This window comes from Sturnus vulgaris, chromosome Z (assembly GCF_052056855.1).
Source record: "Sturnus vulgaris isolate bStuVul1 chromosome Z, bStuVul1.hap1, whole genome shotgun sequence".
In the NCBI taxonomy this organism is placed as follows: domain Eukaryota; kingdom Metazoa; phylum Chordata; class Aves; order Passeriformes; family Sturnidae; genus Sturnus; species Sturnus vulgaris.
Genome location: NC_142283.1, coordinates 64,549,658 through 64,576,328, shown reverse-complemented (window position 1 = coordinate 64,576,328; position 26,671 = coordinate 64,549,658). Strand labels below are relative to the sequence as shown.

Genomic DNA, 26,671 nt, shown 5'->3' with positions numbered 1-26,671 from the left:
AAATACCCTGGGGATAGTGACTCATCCCCTTCCCTAGGCAGCCTGTTGCAGTGTTTGATAATCTGACAAAAGGCAGAATTGCTGTGGGAAAGCTGAAGAACATAGAAGGAGAGGCACACCACTGGAATAGATTCAGAAAAGGGGATAATAACAAGCATCAGCTCCCAGGATGATGTTATTCCTAGCTCTATGAAACCATGACTCCAGGAACTTTAAAATAAACATTGGCCATTACAAGATTCATGATAAAGTCATGAGAGTTGGCTACATTATCAGCCCCTATCCCCTCTGGTGTGCCTCTGGTGTCAGGGTCTCCAGTGTGTGTGAGTGATTTCTGCAGAAGGGCTGGTGTGCTCAGTGGGTTTCCCAGGGATATGTGGCTTCTTTCTTGGGTCTGCTTGCTTGGAGGGGCAGTGGATAAGGATGAAATTCTGTAGCACTCTGATCCCCTCAGAGCTTTGACTTTCCTGCCAATGGAAGTGCACTCTAGGATGTGACAGGTGTTGTCTTGCATGAGTGTAATGAGAGAGAAAACAGTAGGACTCACAGTTCCATCATAACTTCTGCTGAGCCCAGACAGTGGGGGTGCCCTCTTCTGAAGGGCTGAAGACAATGATGAAGAGTCTGCTCACATACCCAAACAATGCAGGATTTTGCTGGAACCATGAAGCATGACAAAAGGGTCATGCTGCAGGGATGCAGCACTATAACAGAAATCCAGAGATTATGAGAAGATGCAAGTCACAGCAGAGTTGGTAGGGTTTGAGCAGAGTAGGGGAGAGAGATGGATAGAGCACACCTTGGAGCTGGCAATTTGAAGAAGCTAACCAAATATGCAGCTCACACTACTGTGACTTGCCGTCTGTTTCCTTCCGAGGCTTTGGCATTGTCACTCATTTCAAAATGTTTATGCATCAACACTTTGTACCATATGGAAGGGTTGCGTGTCTTGCTCCTGTCCCTTGGGTGTGAAGCTACAGGTTTTAAGTGTTTTCCTTTCCATTCCTTGCAGAGAGATGTATGCTGCCTTCATTTAATGAGGTTTTGAGATGCTTTTGGAGCTCTTCTGAGCTCTGGCACAGGAAGCTTGCTGACAGTGTTTGTCTCTTTGGGGCAAAAATATCAGCAATATTACAGTACTCATAAAATCTTGGCCATGTTGCTCTATTTTTCCTATTACACTTGGGGCTAATATAGTGTGCAATTTGTCTTTAGAAAGTCCATGAGTATTTCTAAAGTGAGAAGACTGTGCAGGCGTGTACAGAGAAGACAAGCTGTTGTGGAGCTTCAGTGGTGCCAGCTGGGGCAAGTATTGCAGTTCATTGTGGTGGCACAGAGTGTAGAAAGCCAAAATGGTGGTTTCTGGGAGAGAGGTCACAAGGCAACTGCATGAATAAAGTGAAACAGAAAGTATCAGGAGGAACACAAATGAGAACAAGCAAAATGGAAGAAGAGGACAAACATGGGGACAGAGCCAAATATATGTGGAAAACAAAAAAACACCATTAAGGGAGACTGAAAAAAAAGTTTAAATGCTCAGATATATGATTCCCATCCCCATTTTCACTGCTTTCCAAGGTCTCGGAAAATACAGGAAACCTGCCTCCTGCTACAGAGGAGGTCTAGGCAGTTATCACAAATCAAACATCTAACCTCCTAATGGCTCATTTCACTCAGGGAAGGGCAGTGGCACTTGGGAGCAAATTGCAGAGCTGCTCAGCCAGTTGTTCAGCCTCTTCCACATGAAAGAGCTTTCCTTTATGGGACTTGGTAACTTGAAATCACTCTCAGCCAGACTGCAATACTGTGACATGTAATTGTTGCTGACCTCTGAAAAATGCTCAGATTACAGCAGTATATCATGCTATAAACCCACTTACTGTTGCCTCATAGCTCAGCCTCTATGAATAGGGAATATAAACGTCAGGCAAAGCATGGCTCCTGCTTTTCTTTACTATGAAACAGAGCAGGAATTAAATATCTTTTTTATCTGGAATAGTTTCACCATAATGCATTATTTATTTGTAGGAATTATATGTAAACTACACACAAACACACACGCATATGTTATATGGTTTATAATATGCAATACATGTGTATATTATGTACATATAATTAACACCTACAGGTTTCAGGGGACAGTTTCAGGGTAGACCTTGATCTCTACAACAACCTGAAAGGACGTTGTAGCAGGTGAAGACTGGCCTCTTCTCTCAGGCAGCAAGTGACAAGAGGATAAGAGGAAGTGCTGTGCCAAAGGAGGTTTGAATTGGACAGAATCAGAAAGACTTTTTTCACTAAAAGAGTGGTGAGTCATTAGAATGGTCTGTCTGGAGAAGTTCTGGAGTCACCATCCCTGGAAGTGTTCAATAAATGACATGACATAGGGCACTTAGTGCTGTGGTCTGGTTGACAAGGTGGTTATCAGTCAAAGGTTGGACTCAATGATCTTGGAGGTCTTTTCCAAATTTAATGTTTCTGTGATTCTAGGATTTGTATGCATTACACATGAGAAGGCTTGAATTTTTAAGTTCATTTTGAATTGCTTACCCTTCTCTTAGTAGGAGACATGACTTATTGATGAAAATGGAAAACAAAAATATGTGAAAGGTACTAAAATTTAAAGTGGTGATACTTTCAGCGTTAGGAGGCCCAAGAGATAAGAGATTCTCTGTAGCAGCAAAAGCATCTCTGTGGGGTCCAGAGCACTGTTTGCAGCAGAGCAGGTTTGCTTAACAAATCATAAAATGAAGATAAGCATAGAGAAAAATCTGTGTAAAGTCTGTGGTTTGATGTTTGTCTCAAATAAAGAACACAGCAGGACTTGATGCATATGGGAAATATGCATATTAGCACAGATAAGATTCCACCTCTGTATTGTCATTTCTGGGCAGAGCAGGAATCTCCAAAGTTGCTCTCTTGTCACATGTGTCATATTGCTCTGTCCCAAGGGCATAACAAGTCAAGAGACAGGAACTTCTTAATCCTGAAACATGAGAGAGCGTCTTGCAGTGTTAAGGATGCATCCAGAGAGAGATTACTTGATATAATTTGACACAAGAAATAATGCAGAAACAGAAACCATACTTGCCACAAGCCTGTGGTATTTCCATTCATAAGTCTGCTGACAAGTCAAAACTAAATGCCAATCAGTTGAAGCCCTAGTCAAACAAGACCAAAGAAACACAGTTGCTGGTTCTGTTGGAGATAGACCAGTTTCTCAAACATGAGGAGCATCCCCATGGAGGGCAGACCACAGGGCAGCCATGCTGGCTGCTGAGTTGCAGAGAGGCAAGAAGTCTCTTCCTCAAAGCCCCCTAAGACAACTTTGCCTTTCTTTCTCCCTCAGTGGATGGACACTGATCATGTCAAAGACACTCACTGCCAAGTGGAAAATCTTTGTGGGCAAAACATTCTTGACAGTCCAGAAGAAAACCCAGAGAACAAAACCGAAGCTCACAGAATAAAGGGATATCCAGTCCTGGTTGGTGTTTGAAAAATTATCTATGATAGAACAGGAAGACACTGCAGAAGTTGCTGGAGTTTAAGTTTGTGCCCTAAATCATAACCTGGTTGGAAATATTTTGCAGATGTGGCTGCAGTTAAGGGGAGAGCAGGAGTCAGAGTTTCCTGGAGCTGTTGTTCCCAGAGCAGCCCAGGGCGCTGTGGCGTGTGGAGGCAGCGCAGCTGTGCCCAGCCCCGAGTCCCAGCACACGCGGCATGACACAGCCCTGGGCTGCCACAGTGCTCGTGTGTCACGGTGCCTTCAGCTGCCACATTTAGAGGGATTTGCTCTGAGGTCTGCCTCCAGGCTCTGCCAGGATGTGACTGCTCTTTTGCACTGTTTTACACAGCTGAATGCTGCCGGGTGGTATTTCTTCGTTGCCACGAAGCCGTGAAGAAAATATTTTTTGGAATTAAAAACATCATATTATTTGGAGCATGATCACATAGAAATTATTTCTTCAGACAGGCATGACCTGGATAACCTGGAGTGCAGTGTTCTGTTTATTACAGTGGTGTTATATATGTATTCAGAGGTTGTCTCATTCTCATTCCAAATGAGCACAGAGGCTGACCAGAGAAGTAACTGTCCTCTCAAGCCAGAGTCAAGTCAGGCCTCTGACAGTCAGCATATTTTAGATTTTAAGTGCTCTACTGTAAATCTTCCAAGCCTAAACAGAAGCTGAGAAATCATATAAAAATAATGAAATATTAATGCACATTATGTATTTTCTTCAAAGAAAGACGATCTTATAAAATGATACTAATAGTTGGATTATATTGGGTTTTGGCTTAACACATGCCCTTTAATGGGCGGATGCAACTACCATAATGCCATCTTCTGTTCATTTATTTTTCAGAATAAAATAATAGCAAAGCACAGCACAGATGGTCCAACGTCATCTGATGCATTTAATCCCAGGCATAAATCCAGGAGGCCATTTAGGAAACAATGGACAGGCTTTGTTCACATTATAGATCTTTGAGAATGCACAAGTATCTATTTGAGTGGTGTACTTTAAAGTTTTTAGCAATAGAAAAATTGATTTAAAAGGAAAAATCTTTAATCTGGAGAATATTTGAATCAAAATTAGAAACCAGGTCTGAGTAACAAATTATTCCACCTGTCTATTAATATACCTCTGTAAGCAAGGAAGGGTAAATAAGAGATCAAGCATCAATCCAAACAAGGATTTTTTCTTTTTTGAGCCATGAGTTTTGTAGCATGGGGAAAAAGGAATCAAATTTCAGCATGAATATGATACAACTCTATTGGCAAGACAGTACCAACGATGAAGCCATCAATACTTTCAAAATTAGGTAATGGAAAGGAAAAGGGCTTTGTCCTGTTGGGATTCAAGTCACTCATATGAACATGACACTGCATATCAGAAAAGAAATCCTTCCTTGCAGGTCACACCCAGGTGATGGCTCTGAGGCAGATGGTGGTACAGGGTTGTCCAATGTTGAAGAGCACTGTTGAGGATGCAGGAATGATGTGCAGCACTGCAGTCAGCAGAGACAAGACTGCCAAGTTCCTATGTAAAGGAAACGGAAAACTCATCCTGTTCCCCTTGCATCTCTGCAACTGCTTCCTATTTTTAAACCGTGTTTTGTTGCTGACTGTAATGTAGTAATAACATGAAATGACAAAATTCCTCACCCAGTGGGTTTGTGCAAACTTTGTAAAGTTGCTTAGGTCCCTAACTCCTTCTGACATGGATGGAGTGAGGTGCCTGGGTGTCTCAGAACCCGAAGTTTTCTCTTGCTGTTTTCATGGTCTCTTCCCTGGCTACCCCAGGCAATCTCCTTGTGTCCAAAAGAGGACAGGATAACAGGGATAACAAGGGCTTTTGGCTCATTTCAGATGGGTTGACCTTGTGGGCACAGCAGGTGCCTCTGTCACCAACCCCCTGGTGCCACTGTCTGCTGCTCCCAGGAGGGCTCTGCCTGGAGGGGACCCTGCACCTGGACGTGTGGGTGTCTGCAATGTGGCTGCCACAGAGCACCTCTTGCCTGTTATGTGTGATGAAGGATTTGTAGCAGTGCTTGGTGCTTGCTGACCAGGAGGCAGTTGCCTGAGCATTCATAGTGCAGGTTTTAAAGGAAACACCCTTTCCTCAGATTATTACATTATTTTTACTTTGTCATTTTGAAGCCTAGCCAGTTATGTGCTCTTTGTGTACAGCTTGTTTTGGTCATCTCCTAGGCCCTGTGATATAATAGCCTGTCATATGAAATACAAACATAATAATGCAGCTGTAGCTGTAAATTAGGGAAATTAGTGAGAAACCAGTTGTCTCTTACACCATGCTTCACTTGAAATCCAACCTGCATTAAGCAAGGCTTTGCTTGGGAGACCATATGCAATTTCTTCTTTCCAGGGTGGAAGGTGGCACTGTGGTGTTCAGTCAACCATTTCCATGCACAGAAATCTTGCACAGCCCTGTCTGTCCCCTCTTCCAGGAGGGAAAGCTGGTGCCCTCTCTGCTGGTTGCTCTTGTTTGCTTAGCTTGGTCTCTGGGCGGCATTCCCTCTGCTAATTCCAGCTGAAGTCACCTCCTGAGCTGACAAAGCTGGCCAGTGAACTGCCCTGCCCAGACTGCTGTCATTGCTCATTCCTCTTGCCAGATTTTTTTTTTTAATTATTTTTAATTTTCAGATTTGGCCAACCAATAAGTAAAAACTTTGTCTCCCAAGCAGAGGTGAGGTCATGCAGATACTGAGCAGAGCTGGGAGTCTGAATGAGCCAGTTATGTCAGCCAGTTAATAACTTCACTGTTGTCATTTATTTGTCATTCATCCAGAAGAATCCAAAAGTGCTTTGCATTCTTTACGATCAGATTGGAGGCTCTTCTTGCTTCGCACCCCAAAGAGAGCCCATCACCCCTTGGGAGCAGTGCAGAGCTTCTTGGTGGCCCCCTGCCACTCTAGTCTGAGGCAAAGACTGGGGGAGTAACTGCACTAGCCAGAGAGTTTGGTAGTCTGCCCAGGTGGCCACTGGAAAATTGTTCTGCAGCCTTGAGCTGAAGCTTCCCACCAGAGCACTGTGGAAATGGACCATGGTGTCAGGGCCACCACACCTGTGGGACAGAGCCCTCTGATGCTGCCAGGGACTCTGACCTGCTCTCCTTGGGCTTCTCAGTAATGTGGGCATGTGCTTAGGGACTTGGCTGTTTCTCAGTAGTATTATGGAAAATATTACACAGAAATTCAGCACCCAGAATCACTTCCTTCTCTTGTTGAACAGGGAAAATATCTCTGGCTAGGATGTCTCAGAAATAGTTTGCATAAAGGAATTAATTAATCTTTGCATGGTGCTTTGAGAAAGACTCAAAGAAATAGAGCATCATGCCCTGTCATGGCACAGGTTGCTTTCCCTGCACTGTGAGAAGCTCCATGGGTAAATACATGTTAGAGAAACCTCCCAACTCAAATCCCATCACATGGCTGTTCAATAAATGTTATACCACTCCCTTCTGGCACATCTGCTCCAGGAATGGGCTGCAATGTTTTCAGATGTGTTGGCAGCCCAGGCCCATGATTCTTTTCAACATTTGACTAAATACAGTATTTTCTATGATACACACTCTTTGGGGATCTGTTGTTTTTTTCCCCTCTCTCTGAATGACTTATTTATTGAAACAAAGTCGTGAACCCTTGTCTGAATTTTTCACACTGCTTGTAGTTTCCATGTGAGCAGGGAAATTGTTCAGCACAGCTCATGGGGAATTTTTGTGTGTTTCTCAGAGCAGTATGTTCTGACAGTAGAGGGTTTCCATTCCTTGGAGCTTTCTTAGCCTGGGGGGAAAAAGATGCTAAAAGGAGGAAGAGAGACATGCCATTTCCCCTGCTCTCTCTGAAGTCATGCTGACCACTCTGGGGCAGCTTCCTGTCCAGCAAAGAGCCCTTCTTTGACATGGTCACTGACCCATTGTAGCTTTTCTCATGTCCTCACACATGTTCCAACTACCACTACATTTTCTCCCCTCCTTGTCCCTGGGAAACTCTCTCATGTTCCAGCACCCACTCCAGCTCTCACAGGTTTTCTCACAATCCTCTCATCAAGGCACCCGTCCTATCACTGCCTTCAGAAACAGTTTCAATCACACTGCTGTGACGTCCTCAGTCTGACATTCCTAAATGCTTTGTTGAAATTTCCTCCCCCACTCAAATTAACAGTAACTTGCAAGTGTAAATACCCCGAGACAACAGAACCCAGATGTGTGAGGTGCCTGTGTTTCTGCCATTCATGAAAGGCAAGTCTAAGTCCTCTGTAATCCAGGACAAAATATCCAGAAGGTTTCAAAGTAAGTTTGGTAACCACCTGCTCACATTCTCACATTGTCCTAATGATTTCTTCCTGAAGGAAGAAAGGCCTTTATTAATGAGATTTTTTTTTTTAGAGTTTTTTCACTTTGTATGCTGATAGATCTAGATATGTAACTATTTTGCTGTTCTATCTCAGGATGTGAATACTGACATTTTTTGGCTGACACAAAACTATTTGTCTTGGAAAATGAGTCTTATATTCCCCTTTGCTTTTACAGCCTGACCTCTCTTGCCACACTGTATTTCCTGTGCAGCCTCACACCCTGTGCCTGAAGGGAAATGAGCTGGTGTGATGGGATCAGAGTTGCAAGGGAGATAGGAGATGATCTATGATATAACAGACATTTTCCTTGGTAAAAGTATATTTGATCAAAGCCCTTCTTCATGAAAATATATCTTCAAAAGGACACAGAGATTTATAGCTAATGTAATTAATCCCATGGGTCCTGTTTCTGTTTGTGAAAGCAGCTGGGAAAGTAAGTGTTACTTTGAGCTTCTTCAGTGGGTTAGTAAATACTTGGGGTAAAGTAGCTAATGCTCTGGGATGTGTAGGATTAGGAAGAATTTTGGTAAAGTGGAAAACATGTAGATTCTCCCTGTTGCTACAGTCTGCACTGCCTCATTTCCATTTCCTGCTCCTTTGCTGCCAGTCTTTAACACAAGAGCAAACAGACTGACACTGATGCCCACAGGTCTGAGAGGAATCCATGTCAGTCCTGTCCATTACCCATCTGTCTCAGCCAGAGAACATGCCATTTAACTTCTCTCCACTGATTTTGCTGAAATGAAGAACACAGCCATTGCTGGGACTCATGGTGTCTGTCATTTCCCTCTAGCTCAATATATTTAATGTGGTTTAATCTGAAGGGAGAATGCCCAGCCTCAGCACACATTTCAGCCATGCTCTGTTGTAGGGTTTTGGTTTGTCTCTACGAAGAAGCTGCTGAAATCACATCTATTTCCCAAACCTGCTGCTAAAAGCCACCTTAGGTGACCACCTATGGCAGTATTGCTTCTGGCCTTCTGAGATGTGTTATCTACACTCAGTGCATCCAGTGGCTGCTCCTCCTTGCCAAAGGGTGACAAACAATGGCTTGGCAGCTTGTTGCAAGCCGGGTGCCCTGAAGGTTGATACTGGGACCATTACTGTTCAATGTCTTTATCAGTGACCTGGGAAATGAACATGTCCTCTGCAAACTGCAGATGACACCAGTCCTGGAGTATGGCTGAAATTCTGAGAGACAGAACTTCACCCCAGAGACACCTGGAAAAATAGTTTTCACTGGGTACACTGCAGCCTTGTGAATTCAGCAAGGAGAAGCACAAAGTTCTGGAGCTGGGGTGGAATAATCTGATGTGTCAGTAGAGGCTGGGCAGTGACAGGCTGAACAGCACCAGGATGAAAAAGGAATAAGATGTTAGGGTGAATGCCAGAGTCAACAGTGGCCAGATGCACTCCTCTCATGGATAAAGCAAGTTGGGCCTTTTGTTCACAGGGGATGTAGAAAAACTAGAGAAAACCCAGTGGATGGTTCCAAGATCTTGGAACCTAAAGTGCAGAGCCTGTGAAGAGGGCCTGAGGGAATTGTGCTTGTTTAATCTGATGAAAAGGAGGTGAAGAATTTATAGCAGCCTACAAGTTCTTAAAAGGCAGTTAATAAGATGATGAATCCGAGGGAGTTAATAAGACTGTAAATCCAAATTATTCCTAGCTATTATAGCTGAAAAGACAAAGTGTTAAGGGCAACAACCTGTAACACAGATTGTCCAGGATGAGCATAAAGAAAAGCATTTTCATCAGGAGATTTTGCACGCTGGAGCAGGTTACTTGGGAAAGTTTTCAACCACCACCCTTGAAGGTTTCCACAACCTTGCTAGATAAAGCTGCAGTTGACCTCTCAAGGTCAAGTCTTTGAGATGAAGATCAGACTGGAGACCCTCTCACAGGTCTAACTGACAGGTCTAACTCTGATGCCTTCACAAAATCAGGTTTGGAGGTAAAAGTCTATTTATCCATACACACATATGGGAGAAGTCTCTGGGCTTCCTGGCCTCCATCTGTAGGAGTGTCCCCCTTTTCCTCCACTGGACCAGAATCACTTGATTTTCATTTGACAGTGTACCAGTTAGGGTCAGTGATTAACTTTGGATCAAAATCAGTCTGGTGACAGTCATCAGTTGCACGCAGAATTTGCTGCCTACAAAATTTTCTCTTGGCTAAGACTCTTATGCATCTTTGAGTAGTGGAAATAGGCAGCTTATTTATCTTAGTTCCTGTTTCAGGCCTGGCTTTTCAAACTGAATATGAACTTCATGTGATCAGGCTAGATAATAGCTGCAGGCGTAACTATTTCCAAGCTGTCTGAAGCAGATGGGAGAAGTTTTATGTGAGTGGGTCTTGATGCAGGGAAATGTTGCAGAGTCCTTGTTCCTCCTGTTCTGTGATTAAAATGATGTTGGTGCATGATGAATGCACAAAACGGCAACACCATTGTAAAGTACTCCCAAAAATGAAACCTGTATGCCCATTGATTTTTCTTTCTTAGTATTTCCAAAATGCTTTTTACTACTGGAAGCTACCTGTGCCTATCCATTATCAGAAAATCTGCTTGTGATAATGCCATTTCACTAGGCTTTAGTATGTGAAAAGGGCGTTCTGATATTTTAAAAATTTAAATAGATAAAGCTTAAAATATCTACTCCAGATGACCTGCAGACTCTGCAGCCTTGGCAGATTTTCTCACGTAATTTGCCAAGAGTGGTATTTACCTGCACTGCTGATAAAAGCCCCACTTCCAAACCATAGTTAGCCTTTAAATTCCTGCCAAGACCTGCTTTTGGAAGACTGCCTTTCTGTGACCTCTCTTTTGGCAGACCCATGAGTAACGAATAAGAAAGTCTTTTACTTCAGCTGCTAAAACCCATGGACTGCACCTTCTTTATAAATTATATCAAAGTCCTGCATCTCAATAATAAAATCTGCATCTTTCAGCATCCTACCTACAGGCCATTTCACATTTTACCCTGAACAAATTAAAACCTAGTACCTACTTTTGAGAAACAGCAGTGTAATTTGCTGCAAAGCTATGAGCCCTGCATTTGTTCTGAGTATGACTTAGCATGTGAAAAGAGATTAATTATAACGAATGCTTTCTGTATATGAAAGTTCCATACATGATATGCTTCCCTTCCTAGGTTTAAAATATTTTAAATCGGAGTTTGGAAAAAAAAGTAGAGACTGTAAATACCGATATGTTGAGGGGATGTAAAAAGCCATAATAACCATCTTGGTCTGAGAAACCTAATTCTGCTTCCATTTAACCCCACTAGTAAGTGGAGCACACTCCTCAATACATGAAAGCTAAAATCAGAAAATACACTAAACTATCCAGTTCAGTGCATAGGAGGATGAACCTGTTTATTCCTCTTCTGTAATAAATGCCTAATGCCTTATTGATAGATAAAACAAATCAAGAGAACTAGTGCTCTCATTTCATTTGGTAGTGGTGTCTGTGAAAACATTTATCCAGCTGTCTCTAGGGTGAATATCAACTGATGACTCACAAGCCTTTTTTTTTAACCTTGAATATCTGGTGTCAGATGTAATATAGGTCACAACTAGAGTGATTTTCTTGTAAGCCAGTAGTTCTCAATGTTTTGCATCAATCCCTTTCCTCTGTTTTGTGCAATGCTTGTGCTTGCCCTCCTCAGGATGAGCAGTGGCTCAGACCTGTGAAGCCAGGGTGGGAGGCAGAGTCTTGCACTGCTGCCATGCAGCTGTCTGCTACCAGCAGTTAGATCGGCCAGCTGGTCCTTGGCTAGTTCAAGGCGTGACTGTAATTAATACATTGTCACTAGTTTTCTTCAATCTGTCAGCTGCTAGAATAAGGTATAGAAGCACAACATGATTATTCGTGTGTGTGTGTAAAGCTGTAGAAGAATGAGAGCTAGAAATGAGGCAAGCAACTCTTTCCCATGCATCTTTTCAAACAGAAGCTGCCTTACGTGTGACAGTGTGGCTCAAGGAACAAGAATGAGAATGCACATCACTGGGCAAAACAAAATGCTGAGAAGACTCCTCTGTCAGCTTTTTATTTTTGTTACACTGCTACACAAGAAGGTAACTACCGTTAGCTGCTGTTTCCACTTCCTTTTCAAAAATCATGTAATAGGAAATACACAAAAGAAGTGAGCTGAAAAGGGAACAAGCTTGACTATGAAAAAAACTACATGTAGCTAAAGCAAGCAAGGGAAAAGAAGACTTTCATCACTTCACTAAGCTTGTTAACGATGAAAGGTGGAATTTGGATTTTAGTAATTTGTTCAGTTCGCATAGTTTGTAGAGGTGGTTTCTGTAATTGAATTGGGCTTTGCTGCATCTCAAGTGCTCGGTTGTGTTTGTTTAGTAGAGTCTTGTGAGGCTGAGGTTTGCCTTTCAAACAAGTCAATAACAATGGTAATAAAATACTTTTCACTTCTAAACGCCCTTTCATCTGAGATGCCACAGCACTTTGCACAAATTGAATGCTTCTCACTGTACCAAAATGAAGGTATGGATTATTATCCCAGTGGGAGCAAAATCAGAGCATGGGATCAGAGTGAGAAAATGGTTTGCTCATATTGGTGACAAAAAAAAAAAGAAGAAATATAATCTGGGCAAAAGTTGCTGCACAAACCAAATGTGGTTCACTTGCAAATCTGCTGTCCTCTGTGTGTCAGTGCTGAGATGATACTTAGCTTTTTTCTGTCTCAACCATTACACTGCGGTTTTAAAGTTATTTTTGTGATGTTGAGTATTCAAGGGCAAATACAATTTTCATAAGAAGTGTCTCCTTTCCAAACAGGAAACATGCATACTCAAGGGTAGGGGAAAAACCAAAATATTGATGGTTAACAAAAATCATCTGAATTTCTATATCAAAGAGACAAGTGTATCTTTTTCTAATAAGCAGGGACAGCCATGCTCCTGGTCATTTGGCATAGCTGCATGCAAGCTGGGTAAGAATTTACTGGAAAAAAAAGGCATATTTTCTCTCTCATCCTTCTCTTCCACCCACCTCTACCTCTCTCATGAGAGCTGCCAGCTGCCCAAGTACTTAAAATCCTCTACAACTATGATTTTAGACTAGTGAAATGTCAAAAGAGTTGTCACGGTCCTAACTGGTATCGCAGTCACTGCATAACTATCTCTTTCAATGCAAAACACGGTAAACTAGACATGCCCTAAAGGACTCTAGTGAGATTGGGTAGAGTGAGCAGAAGCCTTTCTGCAAACACCCTCATTATTGTGTACTGCTTTGATCGTCATGCTGGAGCACAGGGTGCAACCAAGCCCAGCAGGAGCAATCAGGCAGCACATGTCACAAGCACCACGCTGTAAGCTGGGGTGGGAAGGGGCATCCCCAGGCCAGGGATCCCACCGTCCCTAACTCCCATGCTGTCTGTCCACAGCGCTGCTTAGCCAGGGTGCAGGCAGAGCTCAAAGCCTGCAGGGATGGGGTGTGTTTGGCTGAGCCTTGCATCCACCCAGATTGCATGCAGAGGCAGGTTGGAGCCTACAAGATGCAGGAGATGCTGTGGTTCACAGTGTCCAGAGCCTGCTGGAGTTTACACCATGATGAACTCCTATATTGTGTCTGAAGAGATGGATCACACACAGTGATGAGTGTTGAGACAAGCCTCACAGCGCCTTTAATGTGCCAAGTGAGACGTTTGCTCTGTGTCTCTGTATCTTGAAGTAACTGAGAACACAGCTCTGAAAGTGCAGCTGATACCAGCGTCTTTATTTAGGTTAAGCTTTGCATTTCTCACTCTGCACTTCAGTTGCTTGGAGTCCAGGAATAGGTCACCAGCAGACATGAATGAGTAGCAATGTAGAATGGAAGATCACTGATTGCTGCAACGTTTTGAAGGTCCTGGGCTTTCCTGTAGCCTGTCCAAACCTTTAGATTATTTTCTAGTTCTTAGTGTAGTGGTTTTTGGTTAGTCTTGGTTAGGTTTGTATTTTTAAATTATTTTTTTCTATTAAGCATTTTACAGAAAAAGTTAGAAGTGGAGCAGAGCTCAAGTACTCAGTGAGTTGTTTGCTATTACTGTTCAGCAGGTACCAAGAAATCCATTTGGGTTTCCTACTGACTGAAAAATGCCCTGTTTCCCAGTGTCATCGAGATACTTTCAGATTTTCTATCCGGCAGTTATCTCAATGGAACAGCAGTTTCCCTCCTCCCATCTGTGCTCTGCACTGAAACAAAGAGGAAACTCCTATCTGCTTGTTTTACGCAGCTTGACCCCAGCCTGCAATTTTTATGATTTGTGTGGCAGTGAAAGGCAAAGAAAGGAGAAAAAAGCAAGAGCACAGGGAAGACAAGGAGAAAGAAGCTTCGTTTTTCCCAAGCTGCCCTAGGACTGACCGCAACTCAGCTAGGGCTGATTTGTGGCCATCGAGTAAGCGAACACAAAAGCATCAGGGAAAAGGCACAAAAGGCTCTCCTTAGAGATTGACAGCTTGTTAAGGACCATTATTAATACAAGTTCAACATAAATGACAAGGTCACCTATATGATGCTGTTTGGGCTTCCTGCCCTGGTCAGATACCATTTTGCTACATTTTATTCAGCGGGTTTTTCTGACAGGAACATAATCCTGAACTGAGCAGACTTGATTCTCAGTTACCTGATTTTGTGGACGCTGCAGTGGCTTATCACTGAGTGAAAGGACACTGCATTTATCACTATCCTCCCTCATCTTTAGTGGAAAGAGGAATCACTTAAAAAAGAATCTGCTTTTTTTTGAACTTTAAAAGTCATATTTTATAAAGCAAATGAAATGAATGAGTGGCAAAGGACTAAATACTAGAAATATGGCACTGGTCTATTATTTGAAGGCATTTTTGCAGACTTCTAATATAGCAGCTATGTCATGGGGATCCTGGAATCCAGGATGATAATTAGTGTTCTGAAGAACCTGACAAATGGAAGAACCATTCCTCATCTCTGAAATAGTAAGACCATGGTTCAAAGGAAGACAATTTACCAAAAGAAAGCTAAATAGTTTATCTTAATATTTGCTGGTGTTAACTGATTTCTTACAAGTTCCAAATCTAATTACCCTTATTTTATTACCTCCTTTTTGTGATGTACTTAATGAGATCATTCCAGAGAAGCTTCAATTAAATCAGACATCAATGTTTCAAAATATTATAAATGGTATTTGATGAGCATCCTATGTATGGGAGAAAGTAAAAATGCATATTTTTCAAGCGCTATAATCTACTTGGTTACCAGATTCCTCTCTCCTGAAAATTCTGTTGAAAAGCAAGATATTAAGACCTTTTCTTTTTTACTGCCAGGAATAACTGAAAAAGAATTACTTAACTGAGAAATCACCTTCAACATTTGGTATAGCCAGTCCATGATGCTCCCCTGTTTACCAGCAGCATTCAGGGAATGAAAGTTAAGGGTAAAGCGATGTAGTCCAAGTCTGTCCCAATTTTCCTTTGCTAAGAGGCTGTGCAAAGTCTGTGGATCCTTTACATCAGTAGCAGCAGAGTATGGCTTAACTTAACTAGCCTGTTCTGACTCTCAGATCTTGCATGAAAGTAAACCCTTGTTTTAGAAACCCACTTCTTTTGTCCTTTAGAAACCAACAGTAATTTGATTATGTAGTAAAAAGCTGTGGCAGAGCAAAGACAAAATATAAGTAAAAAGCTCAGCAGATCTAAATCAGCATGAATCTATTGACTTTGGTGGAGCTATACCAGTGTGGGCAACCTGAGTTTATCATCACTGTTATCAAATGGCAGTCTATTTGGGAGAAGATTTATTTGTAAGAGCTTATTTTATTACCTTTCTCCTGCCTAGCCCATACTTGCTTTGGATTGTATTTTCATTGCCTCTGTAATAATAAACATTTTTCTCTTGTAGGTCTTGAGGTTAAGCATTGTGCAACTTTAGCAGTGGTCAGAGTCAGAGAAGAGGCCACCTATGTGGTGTGACTCTTCCATGATATTTGCACATTAGAAGAAAATCTAAGAAACGAGGACAATTTGTTTAAAAAAAAAAAGGTTTTGTGAGTTTAAGGCTGCTCAAGGGCAACCTTAATTTATGTGCCAATAAGTTACACAAATATTTTCTCTACTATTCAATTAAGAACAAGTAGTTTCCTTGGCAACGGCCACATTACATGGAACTTACCCCAGCTCTGAGTTCCAGCAGAGTACTTTCCCTAAGAAAGGAACATACTCATCTATCATGTAAATGTCTAATTTGTACACGGTTTTGAGAGAGAGGAGAGAAAATGGAATTTCCGGCAAATTAACACAGCCCTTCTCTTTCACTGGAGTCATATCCATGCTCTTTTCTGTAGTTTTCTCCTGCTTTTCATTTGTATCTCAATGATAACTTGTCTATTAAAACCGTGAAAGAGTAGGATTGTGAACTGGCTGTATTAAAAACTGCAGAAGGAGGGCAGGCTGCTGGTGAAGTGGATTTGGGAGGGTCTGGTTTAGAAACAGGAAGGTGGCACTCTTCTTCCATGCAGAGTTGCCACTGAAAGTGTGCTCTCTGCTTCATTTATGGTGATGGTGATTAGTCCTTTTGGGGACAAAAATTAGGGATCTTAGCCTGATTACACACCAAATTGATATTGCCTTTTAAATTATCATCTTTCTCATGGATGCATTACCAGGTCCCATAGCCCTTGCCAGGCTCTTGGCTCTTTGCACACAGGTGCCTTTGGAGGTGTGTGTGTGTGTGTGTGCAGCATGTACCTGGGAGTGAGCTGGGAATCCGTGTGGCTGTTGCTGTGCTAGGAGCTCTCTTACTCTCCTGAGGCATTCCCCAAAACAAACCGAGCAGCTGGAGTCAGAGCCGAGCCTAAACATCACCTCTGGGTGTGGAAATATGCAGCTCTGTAGCAAGGGGAACAGCCTGCCCCACCTCCACCTTGGAATGCCTTGTTCCGGTTCCACAAGGCCTCTTCCCAGTGAAGGCTGAGACCAGATTCCCTAGGAAAGTGCTGGCTGTGTGCTCCGTTTGCATAACCCTGCCATGGAAAATGGATTTGGCGTTGTCAGATTTAATCCCCATGGGACTTTTTCTGCAAAACTGGAATGAAGTATGTCCCACTGCTTTCATCTTCTGGCTTACATTCCATCCATAAGTCAATTTTAGGTTTTTAAGATGTTATTCTACAGCTTTTTCCACCATTCCTGAGCCTGTTGACACTGTGAAGCTGGAAATCATTATTTTGAGCTGTTTGCAGCCCTTTGCTTTCGGAAAAAGCTTTTACTAGGCCCTCTTCATACTTTAAGACTCATTGAAACCACAGGTACTCTTTGTATGTGAAGATCTCTCACAGGAAGACAAGGATCATTTCCATCCCTTCTGCATTAGTGGGAATATAGCTGTGGTGTACAGTGCTGGGAGAATCCTACACTCTGTGCCTATTCTGCTTTCCTTCCATCTGTCTATTTGTTCGAGTTCCATTAATACTAAAACGAAAACAATCAGTTTTAATTGTATCTTTTATCTCTTGCACATCCAATCTCATGTAGGATTATTTAATAGAGTTACTTCTTTTCTTTTGAAAAGGTACTTCTATTTTGAACTGCATTCTGCTCTGAAGGAACAGCAATTCCGAGCAGCTTTGCAGAATTTGTTTCTTGCAGTTAGCAATTAGATAATTTCCTGTTTGATAAGTCCCTAAGGTACCAAACTCCAGAAATAATATGTAATTACACTTCTCCAAGACCAAGTGAGTGTGAAGATGTGATTGTGGTGAAATACTTCTTTCTTCTTATTTGATAAAACTTTTTGTGTTGGCTATTCAGAGGTTAACATTAAGGATTAAGGACTCTGTCATAACTTATTTCCTTTAAGTGCCTGAGCACTGTAAATGATGTGACAGATAAACATAGTCTCATCATATAGTGGCCTTATCTAGATCTGCTCCATTCCCTTTCAGCATTTAATTGTACCCAGTCTTCAGTTTGCCTATCTCCCCCTTAATTACATTCTGTAACACACAGATTTCTGTAGCTTCTTTGGAGGCTGGGAAATGAAAAGTCACTGCAAAGTCACCTCATCTGTGAGCAGACAGTGTGGAGTGAGACAGGAAACACAGGTCACTGCCTGTTGCTGTGTGTGCAGACAAGGTCTGATTTTTCTTTTGTCCGGTGGGAGCTGACACATTTTTTTGCTAACTTTGGGGTATTTTTTCTTGCCCTCCTAACTCTAGTGAGAAGCTGCTGCAAACTGGGATTTTGTTAGCTCAGGAGGCGAGTGAATCTTGCATTTTCTCAGGATGAGATAAAGACAGCCCAGGATGGGTATGATGACTTGCAATTACCCTGTTAGCTTGCAAGTGTTAAGAGTGTGTACGTATCTTGATGTGGTTTTTGTTTTTCTTTTCTTCCCTCCTCCTCCCTTCTTTCTCCCTCCTCCTCAATACAGTAATGGTGCTAAGTTACCTGATCTATTTGTCAAAGACTGTACTATGTTGCTATGCTAAAAATAAATTACTTCTAAGGCCCATTTTGAAATATTAAATATTGGCTTGACTCCTTCTAATTAAATTGTTTAACAGCATCACTGAGAACTCATAAAAATCTGGTTTGTGTCTTCAGCTCCTAAACTCACCATAACCTTCCACAGAGCTCTGAGCAATTCAGCTATGCCATTCTTATAAATCTGGACACATTTTTTAATCAAAACGACTGTGACATACTGTTGATTCTCTTTCCTTCAGGTCATATAATATTCCAGGCCACAACACTGAACATATTAAGCAATATCCTAGAAAATCTCTTTCATACACTTCTATCTTTAAAAGGAAATTTATGGTCAGGTTAGGGAAATGACTTGACAGAAACTACCATTGTGTGTAATGAATTCGCACACACGCAAAGTAAAAATAATTTTGAACTTGTCCTTCAAAGAAACCATTATTTAAATATTTGGGAGATGAACTGAAGTATTTTCTTAAATTCCAGGAGAACACCTAATAGGTCTCTTCATATAGGCAGTGTAAGTTCTGCTCGTCTCTGGTCTAATTGCATCCAGCTAGGCCAGCATCTCTAATAGTGTGGACAAACACACAGCTGTGTAATAACATTCAGTGGTCTGGGGCTGGAGAGCTAAACTTCCATATGCAGTGGGAATAACCACTCTCCACTGACTTCATCAAAATGTAAGACTTTATTTGAATGACAGCAAAAGAATAATTCACTTCTCTTTTTTCTTTTTCTTTTTTTTTTTTTCCAGACCATGGTGTATGATGCCTTTCCTACTAAAAGTTTGGAGCTGGGAAATATGAAGGATTGGGGAACATAAGATATCTCTGTAATAAGGTAGGGGTCACCAATATAAAAAATTATTTTTAAAAGATGACCTTCCATCTCCAGTCCTGAACTCTTTGCTGCCAATTGGGCTCTCCATTATTTTGGAGTGTTTCAACAGATATGTGGGCCACAGGCACAAAAGCATAATAATTTCCTATTAGACTTTGCTTTCTGAGGAAGGGAAGTTGCACATAATTAGTTATTTTTGCTGAAAGAGTTAAATAGGTGATTTAACATTCCTGTTGTGCATTATTCAGCTGCCTAATACACAACATCTCTCTATTTTCAAGACAGCTCACTGTGCCAATTCTTTTTGATGCAGTCTTTATGAGTACAGAAAACCCATACGGCAACACTCAACTTGGAAACTTTTTGTAACAAGTTCTTTAAGCCTGACAATGACTGCATTGATTATAATACTGAGGCAGGAGTCTAGTCTTTTACATTCACAGAAAAGATGGGGAAGTGATGCATAGGTAAGTTATATGCAGAAATATAGAGACAAGTTTCTCACTTGCTTGTCTTCAGGAGCAGGGCACACCTATTTCCTTCACACAAGTAACGTGGGAAAGGCATCTCCCAGCTACATACTGCTGCATTTTTTGTTGCAGTGGCAATGATATAACTGAGAGCTGAGAATGGTACAATGTGCTTTGTTCAGCCATCTGCCAAATTTAATGAAGTGATAGGGGATCTTTTAAGCTGGATTTGGCCTGCGTCATATGATTAAATGGGGGAAGTGCCCCTATTATGTATTAGATGTGCTTTTGGGTAAAGATCAGATTAGTGTGGTTGCATGAATTCAGGGTATTTTACCTTTCTTACTCCATCAGAGCCAGTAACTATTTAGTGCCCCTCAAATTTTGATGGCTATTTTTCATTTTGATGGCAAGAAGCAAAACTTCTGCACACTTTACTAACTTTGCTTAATGTTCTTTATCTTTTGACTTCTTCTGCTTTCTATAATTTTGAATCAACCTCTCTTGATTTCGTAAGAAAGAATGTGTGCTCCAGAAAACAATAGACTGCATGAAGATCTATGCCTGTGCTAGCCACCTGGAACCAGTAGAAACAGGTTTCTCACTGGAATTTCCTCTTGCAATAGGCAAGTCAATACATTTAATCTGGATGCTGTTGTTCCAGAGGCTTGTGGAGGCAAAGGTACAAAATTAACAATTTCTTCCACTTTTGGGTGACAGCTCAGAACCTCCCCTGAACAGAAAACCATTCCTATTTTAGCAATACCAGAAGAAAAGTGTGGTGAAGGAAAACCTCACACACTAGGAAGAACATACTGCACTGCATTATTATGATAATACAGTCTGAAATCCTCAGCTGTTTTGTAGGTGTTGTAGGAATACTGAGTAAGAGATACAGCCTCCAGGGCTCCCTCTTTGACCAGGAGAGAAATAGATACTAAGGAAATGTGGATTCAAATACAGGTTCAGTTTCATGCCAGATGCATGGCGTAGACACAGCTGAAAAAGATGAAAGCTTTTGTTTGTGTCAAATGGAAGTCTCTGACAAAGTGAGGAGCATTTTGTGGAGAATGGGCTGTGGTGAGAGCTGAAGCACTCCTTGTGCTGAACAAAGCAAGTTGCACTGCAAGCTCTGGTGGCAGCTCCATTTTATTACTTGAGGGAGGGACTGAGGGGTATTTTAACCAGGGGAAGACAATCTGATGAGCACTGGTCATTGGGTTCATGACAAACTTTGCTTGTGCAATACAGGAATGCAACCGATATGACATGACTTCAGTGTCATGGAAACGCTGCCATGCAGTGTTGCTTGTTTTAGGTTACACTGCTGGTACAAATGGATCTTTTGTCACATTTTGGGGGCTCAGTGTCTGAGCTCAGATCTGTGTTGTGCTGTTTGAGCTGTCACTGTTGCTGCTAGCAGGCTTTTTCTTCTCTCCATCTTGTCCAGAGCTGCACAAAGAAGCTCCAGTCTAGATGGATTAGATATAATGTTGTTTCTGTTATTCAGGATGGTGAAAACAGTGATCTTGCATGGTTTTATGTGATAGTTTTACCATAATTTTTTTTCTCAGATTTATTGGGCATAAGGGCTTTGCTGCAGGGTTTATCACTGTCCGTGCAAGCATAAAATGTGGGTTCCTCAGGAGAAAGGACATAACAGCACTGGCTGCTATTGGTATTTCTCAGGCCAAGGACAAATTGGCAATGTCATCAGTGCCATAAGAAATAACATTTGGGGAGGAAATGGTAACCAGCAGCCAAGGCATATTAGATAGGGACAGGCTGGTGCTGAGCTGGTGCTCTGCAAAGTTTAATCTTTGCTTCACTGGGAATCTCCCAGTGGAAGAGGCAGCCAAGCTGACAGAGCATGGGGGCAGGGGCAGAGGCTGGTGAGATGCCTTTGGGTGAGCCAGTTCTAGCCTGGAAGCAGGGCAGTCACCACTGAAGGCTGCTATCACTAACACGTCCCATGGACAGACAGCACAATGCTGCATGGATGCTACAATAGCACTTCCAGGCTGGAGCTGACATGCTGTACAGAGGTTTGCCACCCCTTGCCTCCCAGCCCCTTGTGCTCCAGAAATCTCTGCAGGATACTCTCTGGAACATAGCAGGTTTTTTATGGGAGTTCCACGCCTGGTATCATGCAGCTGCAGGATAAGCAGCTATTGTGTCAATTCAACAAGCATGGGTGTTACTCTGTGCTATTTAGGCGAAGGAAATAACCAACATTCTCCTAAAATAAAATACGGAAAGTAAGACTTGTGAAGTGGAGTGGAATAATTTTATAGTGCCTTGACAGATTTTGCATGTCTTAATAATGACAGGCTGAGCATCTCAGATGTGCATGATCAGGATAGGCTGAATCACAACAATAATTTTTTTCGCTTGGTAAGTGAGAGTTTTAAAGAAAAACAAGTGTCAGTGTACTCCTTTGCATTACAATTTTTCCACTGACAAAAATGTACTTTTACCTTCACATGTCCCCCTGATTTTGAGCAACTGCATTTATATTGATGCATTCTGGGTGATCTGCAAAAATTGTCCTGTGCTGGTGCCGTGAGAAGGATTGTTTATCCCCTGGGAATGTGCCTTGGGAGTGGTGTGGTGGAGAAGGCAAAGCCCTCTGGGGTGCCCACCACACTCAGGCAGTGGGAAGGAAAGGAGACCAGCAAAAATGATGACTCAGGCACTGTTGGGGGCCTTGCCCACACACACACAAAAAGAGGTTATACTGCACTGGTTACAGAGAGACAAGGATATGCCAGCCAAGACTCCTGGCAAGGATGAAACATAGTGAGCTGTCATGATTAATAATAGAGTTTAATCTGACACTGTGAGGCATAAAATATATTCAGAGCCCACCATGTTACTGACACATTGGAAACTCCTGGCGGAAATGTGTGCAGAGTTGCCAGATAGCAGAGAATTGGGAGAAGCATAAACATTTCTGCACCCTGCTTCCTGTGATGCAGGGCTTGAAGGCTATGTTGATTTTGTACCCAGATTTTTGCATCTCTCAAGCATGTTACCTGCAGGTACAAGGTGACAAACCTCCTGGGCTCAGCAGCTGGCTTCACTGCTGCCATCACTGGTCCTGTTGCAGCAGGAAAACCCCTGGAGTTGGAGGGGCTGATGCTTACTATGATAACAACTCTGTAAAACCCTTTTCCTTTTTTTAGCTATTCCTTTTCTCTTGACCTGGAACATTTTAGAACCTTGCAATGTGTCTGACCCCAGGGCTTTTCTTACAGCAATTGGCTTAGTCTTAGACCTGCAAAAGCCACAAAGAAAGTAAGAAAGAAACTTTTTGTAAACAACTCATTTAATAGAAGTGTTTGAGGTCTAAATCAGTGAATCAGAAACTAATTTTTGCACTCTAAAGATACCAATTTTGCTGCCTTTCTCTTCATATAAGAAGAATGACCCTGTACTAGATACAGGCAGGACCCAGAAGAAAGGAAAATGGCTGCAAAACCTCCTTGTAAACTCAGACGCTGAAAAACTGGAGAATTTCTGTTAAATCTCTCTGAAACCAGTTTTAACCAACACATTCCCAATTATCTGTCAGCAAAACATTTTCCTGTTGATATTACAGTCCAAGATATATGCTTTATCACATATGACCCAGACTGGTTAAACACATTTATTATTCCACATACCCATTCCTATCTTTATTGCTAATTTAATACTTTTCTATTCCCATTCTCCAAATAGATAGGTTGTGTTTGGGCCCATTACAGTTATCATAATCCCACCTTTCTGAAATGAGTGCATGTGAGCTCAGATAGTCTCTGTATTGAGGTCTCCTGATCACAGATGTATACTGGCAGTATATATTATATATATATATATATATATATATATATATACACAATATATTATATATTATATATTCTGGCAGTAAATGGTTTATCAGAATTTTCTGTAATTTTTGAACCTAATTTACTTAATAAAAATGTACATAATTTAATTTAAATAAATTAATTTACTTAATTTTACTTATTTTGCTTAATTTTGTGATGCATCCATAAGAATTTGAGTTGTGAGTAAGTTCTCTAAAAGCACTTAGACAGGTATTTAAAGTAATCTTTGATGTCAGATGGAGAATTTTGGCAGTAGGTTGTACCATGTTTCATTCATAGTGAAGCTTATAAAGTAAACTTCTCTCAGAAGAATTCTCATTGCAGCTTATAGCTACGTCCAGGCTGCATAAAATAAGATGTGAAAGTGGAGAGTCTGATAGGAAAAGAAAAGCTCTGGAAAAATCTCCCCCGTGAGTTGTCTATACCTAGCTATAAACCTGCTCAGCTGATCATTCTGGTGGGGAGTTTTTTCGGTTGGGTTTTTTGGACTTGTTTGTTGAAAAATGTAACCATTAGTGAATGCATAAAAATCTACTACTTTATGCACCTTGTGATTCATTGTAAGTCATCAGAAAAGTCAGAATCCTTTGGCATTGAAAAAGTTGAGCACATAAACCCACAGTACAGTGACTTTTTCTTACCCCAAAGATTAACAGTAAAACAGGCCTTTTCCTCCTCTGAAGTGTGCATATATATTTGTGATACTTTGAGTATGACATTGGAAAATAGATCTTTCTTAATCTGCATTCCTGTGAAAGGCATGTGTATATATGCTGAAGTCTCTTAAGAGGGAAAAGTTCCTTTCCAAGTACAATCATATTTTAAATGGGAATATATCCAAATATTTTTATTTTTAACCATGATCAGATGTTTAAGGCTAACTTAGAGAAAGAACATTATAAATAGTTCCAGGTCAAGGCAAGAAGAGTACAAACCAAGGTCTGAGCTCAAAGAATTTGGAGGTTTCATTTAATTCCTATATTGTTAATTTAATTTTAAATTAATTAAAAATTAAACAAAAATAATTTTTTATTTCTACTAATTTTAGAGATACCTGAAACTAAATTCCAACCCAGAGAATTTTTTATAAGGAGAAGATAAAGCTTTACAGTCGAAATTCTGGACAGGCATCCACAAGATCAACTCACAGAGGAAGAACCATCTAAGTGGCAGATGGGAAAGGAGGAAAACAAAATCCTGAGCCATGCTGATAGGATTTTCTCCATCTCAGATTTTTGTATCAGAGGTAATCCCTTGGAGTGCTGCAAAAATTGATTACTGATGGTGAAATCTATATGACTACATAGAGGAGTGACATGCTTCAGTGCCATAACAGACTGACCATAATAGAAATTAAACATTTAAGTCCTTGAAGTGCTTCTGAGAAACTGATACTGAAATGTGAGCAGAAGTTACAAGATCAAATCCTTTGCAAGTACTGAGCAGGCACAGTTCTGATGCCCACCAGTAGCAATCTCACGAGTAACACCCTGATTATCATCATCACATCAGCAGTCCCCCCTCATCACAGCAAGGACTCTGCTCCTTCCTGGTGAAGACTGATGTGTGCTCTGTGCACCTTCTGCTTGGGTCCGATGCCACATTTCCCATTATGAGTTATTTTTAGCCAGAAAGAGTAAGTAAGAAATTCAGAGGAGCTTATCAAACTCTGTGGGTGGCACCAAGGACTGAATACTAAATTTCCTCCACGCAGATAGGTTGAGAAAGGGAACAGCTCTCTGTAACCTTTTGAACTTTCTGAAAAAGTCAAGTATTGCCTCACAGCCTAATGTTTGTCCTCTTGGTAGCTGTTTATATTCTTCTCTATGGAAAAAGCAAGATGTTTCAATCTAGAAGACTTTTTATATGTGCTTCTGTGTTGCCCCAGTGCACAAATAAACTGTGTAGGTGCTTTGTGATCAGAATAATCTCACATGATCAGTCATACATTGTTCTCTTGTCAACAGCAGCCATCTAGGACCAGCCTTGTGTCCTGGACTGAATCCAGAATAAACAAGCACCCTGATGGAAATGCTCCATAAACACTCAGAACCTGGAGACTTTCTTAACTTGCAGGATGTCAAGTTTTTTCTGGGAAGAAAAAAACCCCAAACTATTATATTTGACATAGGGCCTTTTTTCCCCCCCCGGAATATTTAGATACAGCAATTTCAAGTAAATGAGTTTATAAAGAAAGTTTGGAAGTTGTGCACAAGTGTTTAAAAACTATTTTTAAAAAAACTCTACCATTTTTTTCTGTGTACTGGATAAGATATACATAGGGCCAAATCTGTAGCAGCATAAATGGGAAAATATACTGCAGCTAATGAAGCTGTTACTCACTCTCATCCTTAGATATTACAGTCCCTTCACACTGCCCACAGTACTGTAGAAATTCATGACATTAGCAGTACTCCCTTTTCCTCACAGCTCTTGGGAAGCACATTAGCTCCTTATCCCATGCAGCTGGATCAAAATATCCCTCTTCCCGTCAGTCATGTTAATGGTAGATAAAGATGAAACTGTTCAGTTGGCAGTTGTTCCCCAGGAAAGTGATTTTTCATATGAAATTCGTATGCAGTTTAAATTTTTTAAAAAATAGCATTAATGCAATTGTGGGACTCCTACCTGGCAGGTAAGGGTCTGATGGGATTTTAAAGAAAATTGCTGCTTGTTAGGGCTTTTTAGTGAATTTCAGGCTCCTAGTGGAGATGCTGAAGATCTTTCTCAGCAGATACAGTATGTTGCTACTTCTTTTAGTCCCCCAGCCAGGGTTTCTAGGACTGACTCAGGACCTCTGCAGTTGAATACAGGGCATTCACGTTAAATTGAACAGCAACACCAGAGCTGCATAGTGCACCACTGACAAGCGTATTATAATCCGCACCTGAACCTGTAGGCTAATGACCCCCTGGAAAATAATGAAATACATTATTAAAAAGATTTTAAATACGGGGTAAGCTGAAGTTGTAAAAACACCTGCATCTTTTGGTGCTGACCTAATGAAGACTCGTCTTGACATTACAGGAATTAGTATTTAGCCCTTAGTTTATTTTTTCTGTAAAAGTGCATATGGCATTTCTTATTATCTTTGTGCTTCTACCAGTGCTGTGCTCTAGATAGTGCCAGCATTTAACAGCGTGGGTTCA

The 26,671-nt window shown here is 41.3% G+C and overlaps 1 protein-coding gene across 1 annotated transcript in view; it reads left to right on the top strand.

Annotated features, from left to right (window-relative positions):
* The window catches only part of LOC148219882 (uncharacterized), a 222,140-nt gene that overhangs the window by 133,085 nt on the left and 62,384 nt on the right, over nucleotides 1-26,671 (top strand). Inside the window, exon 7 of the mRNA XM_088155847.1 lies at nucleotides 19,098-19,183. Coding sequence (XP_088011973.1) covers nucleotides 19,098-19,166 — 69 coding nt within the window. The 3' untranslated portion in view covers nucleotides 19,167-19,183. The remainder of the gene's footprint in view (nucleotides 1-19,097; nucleotides 19,184-26,671) is intronic.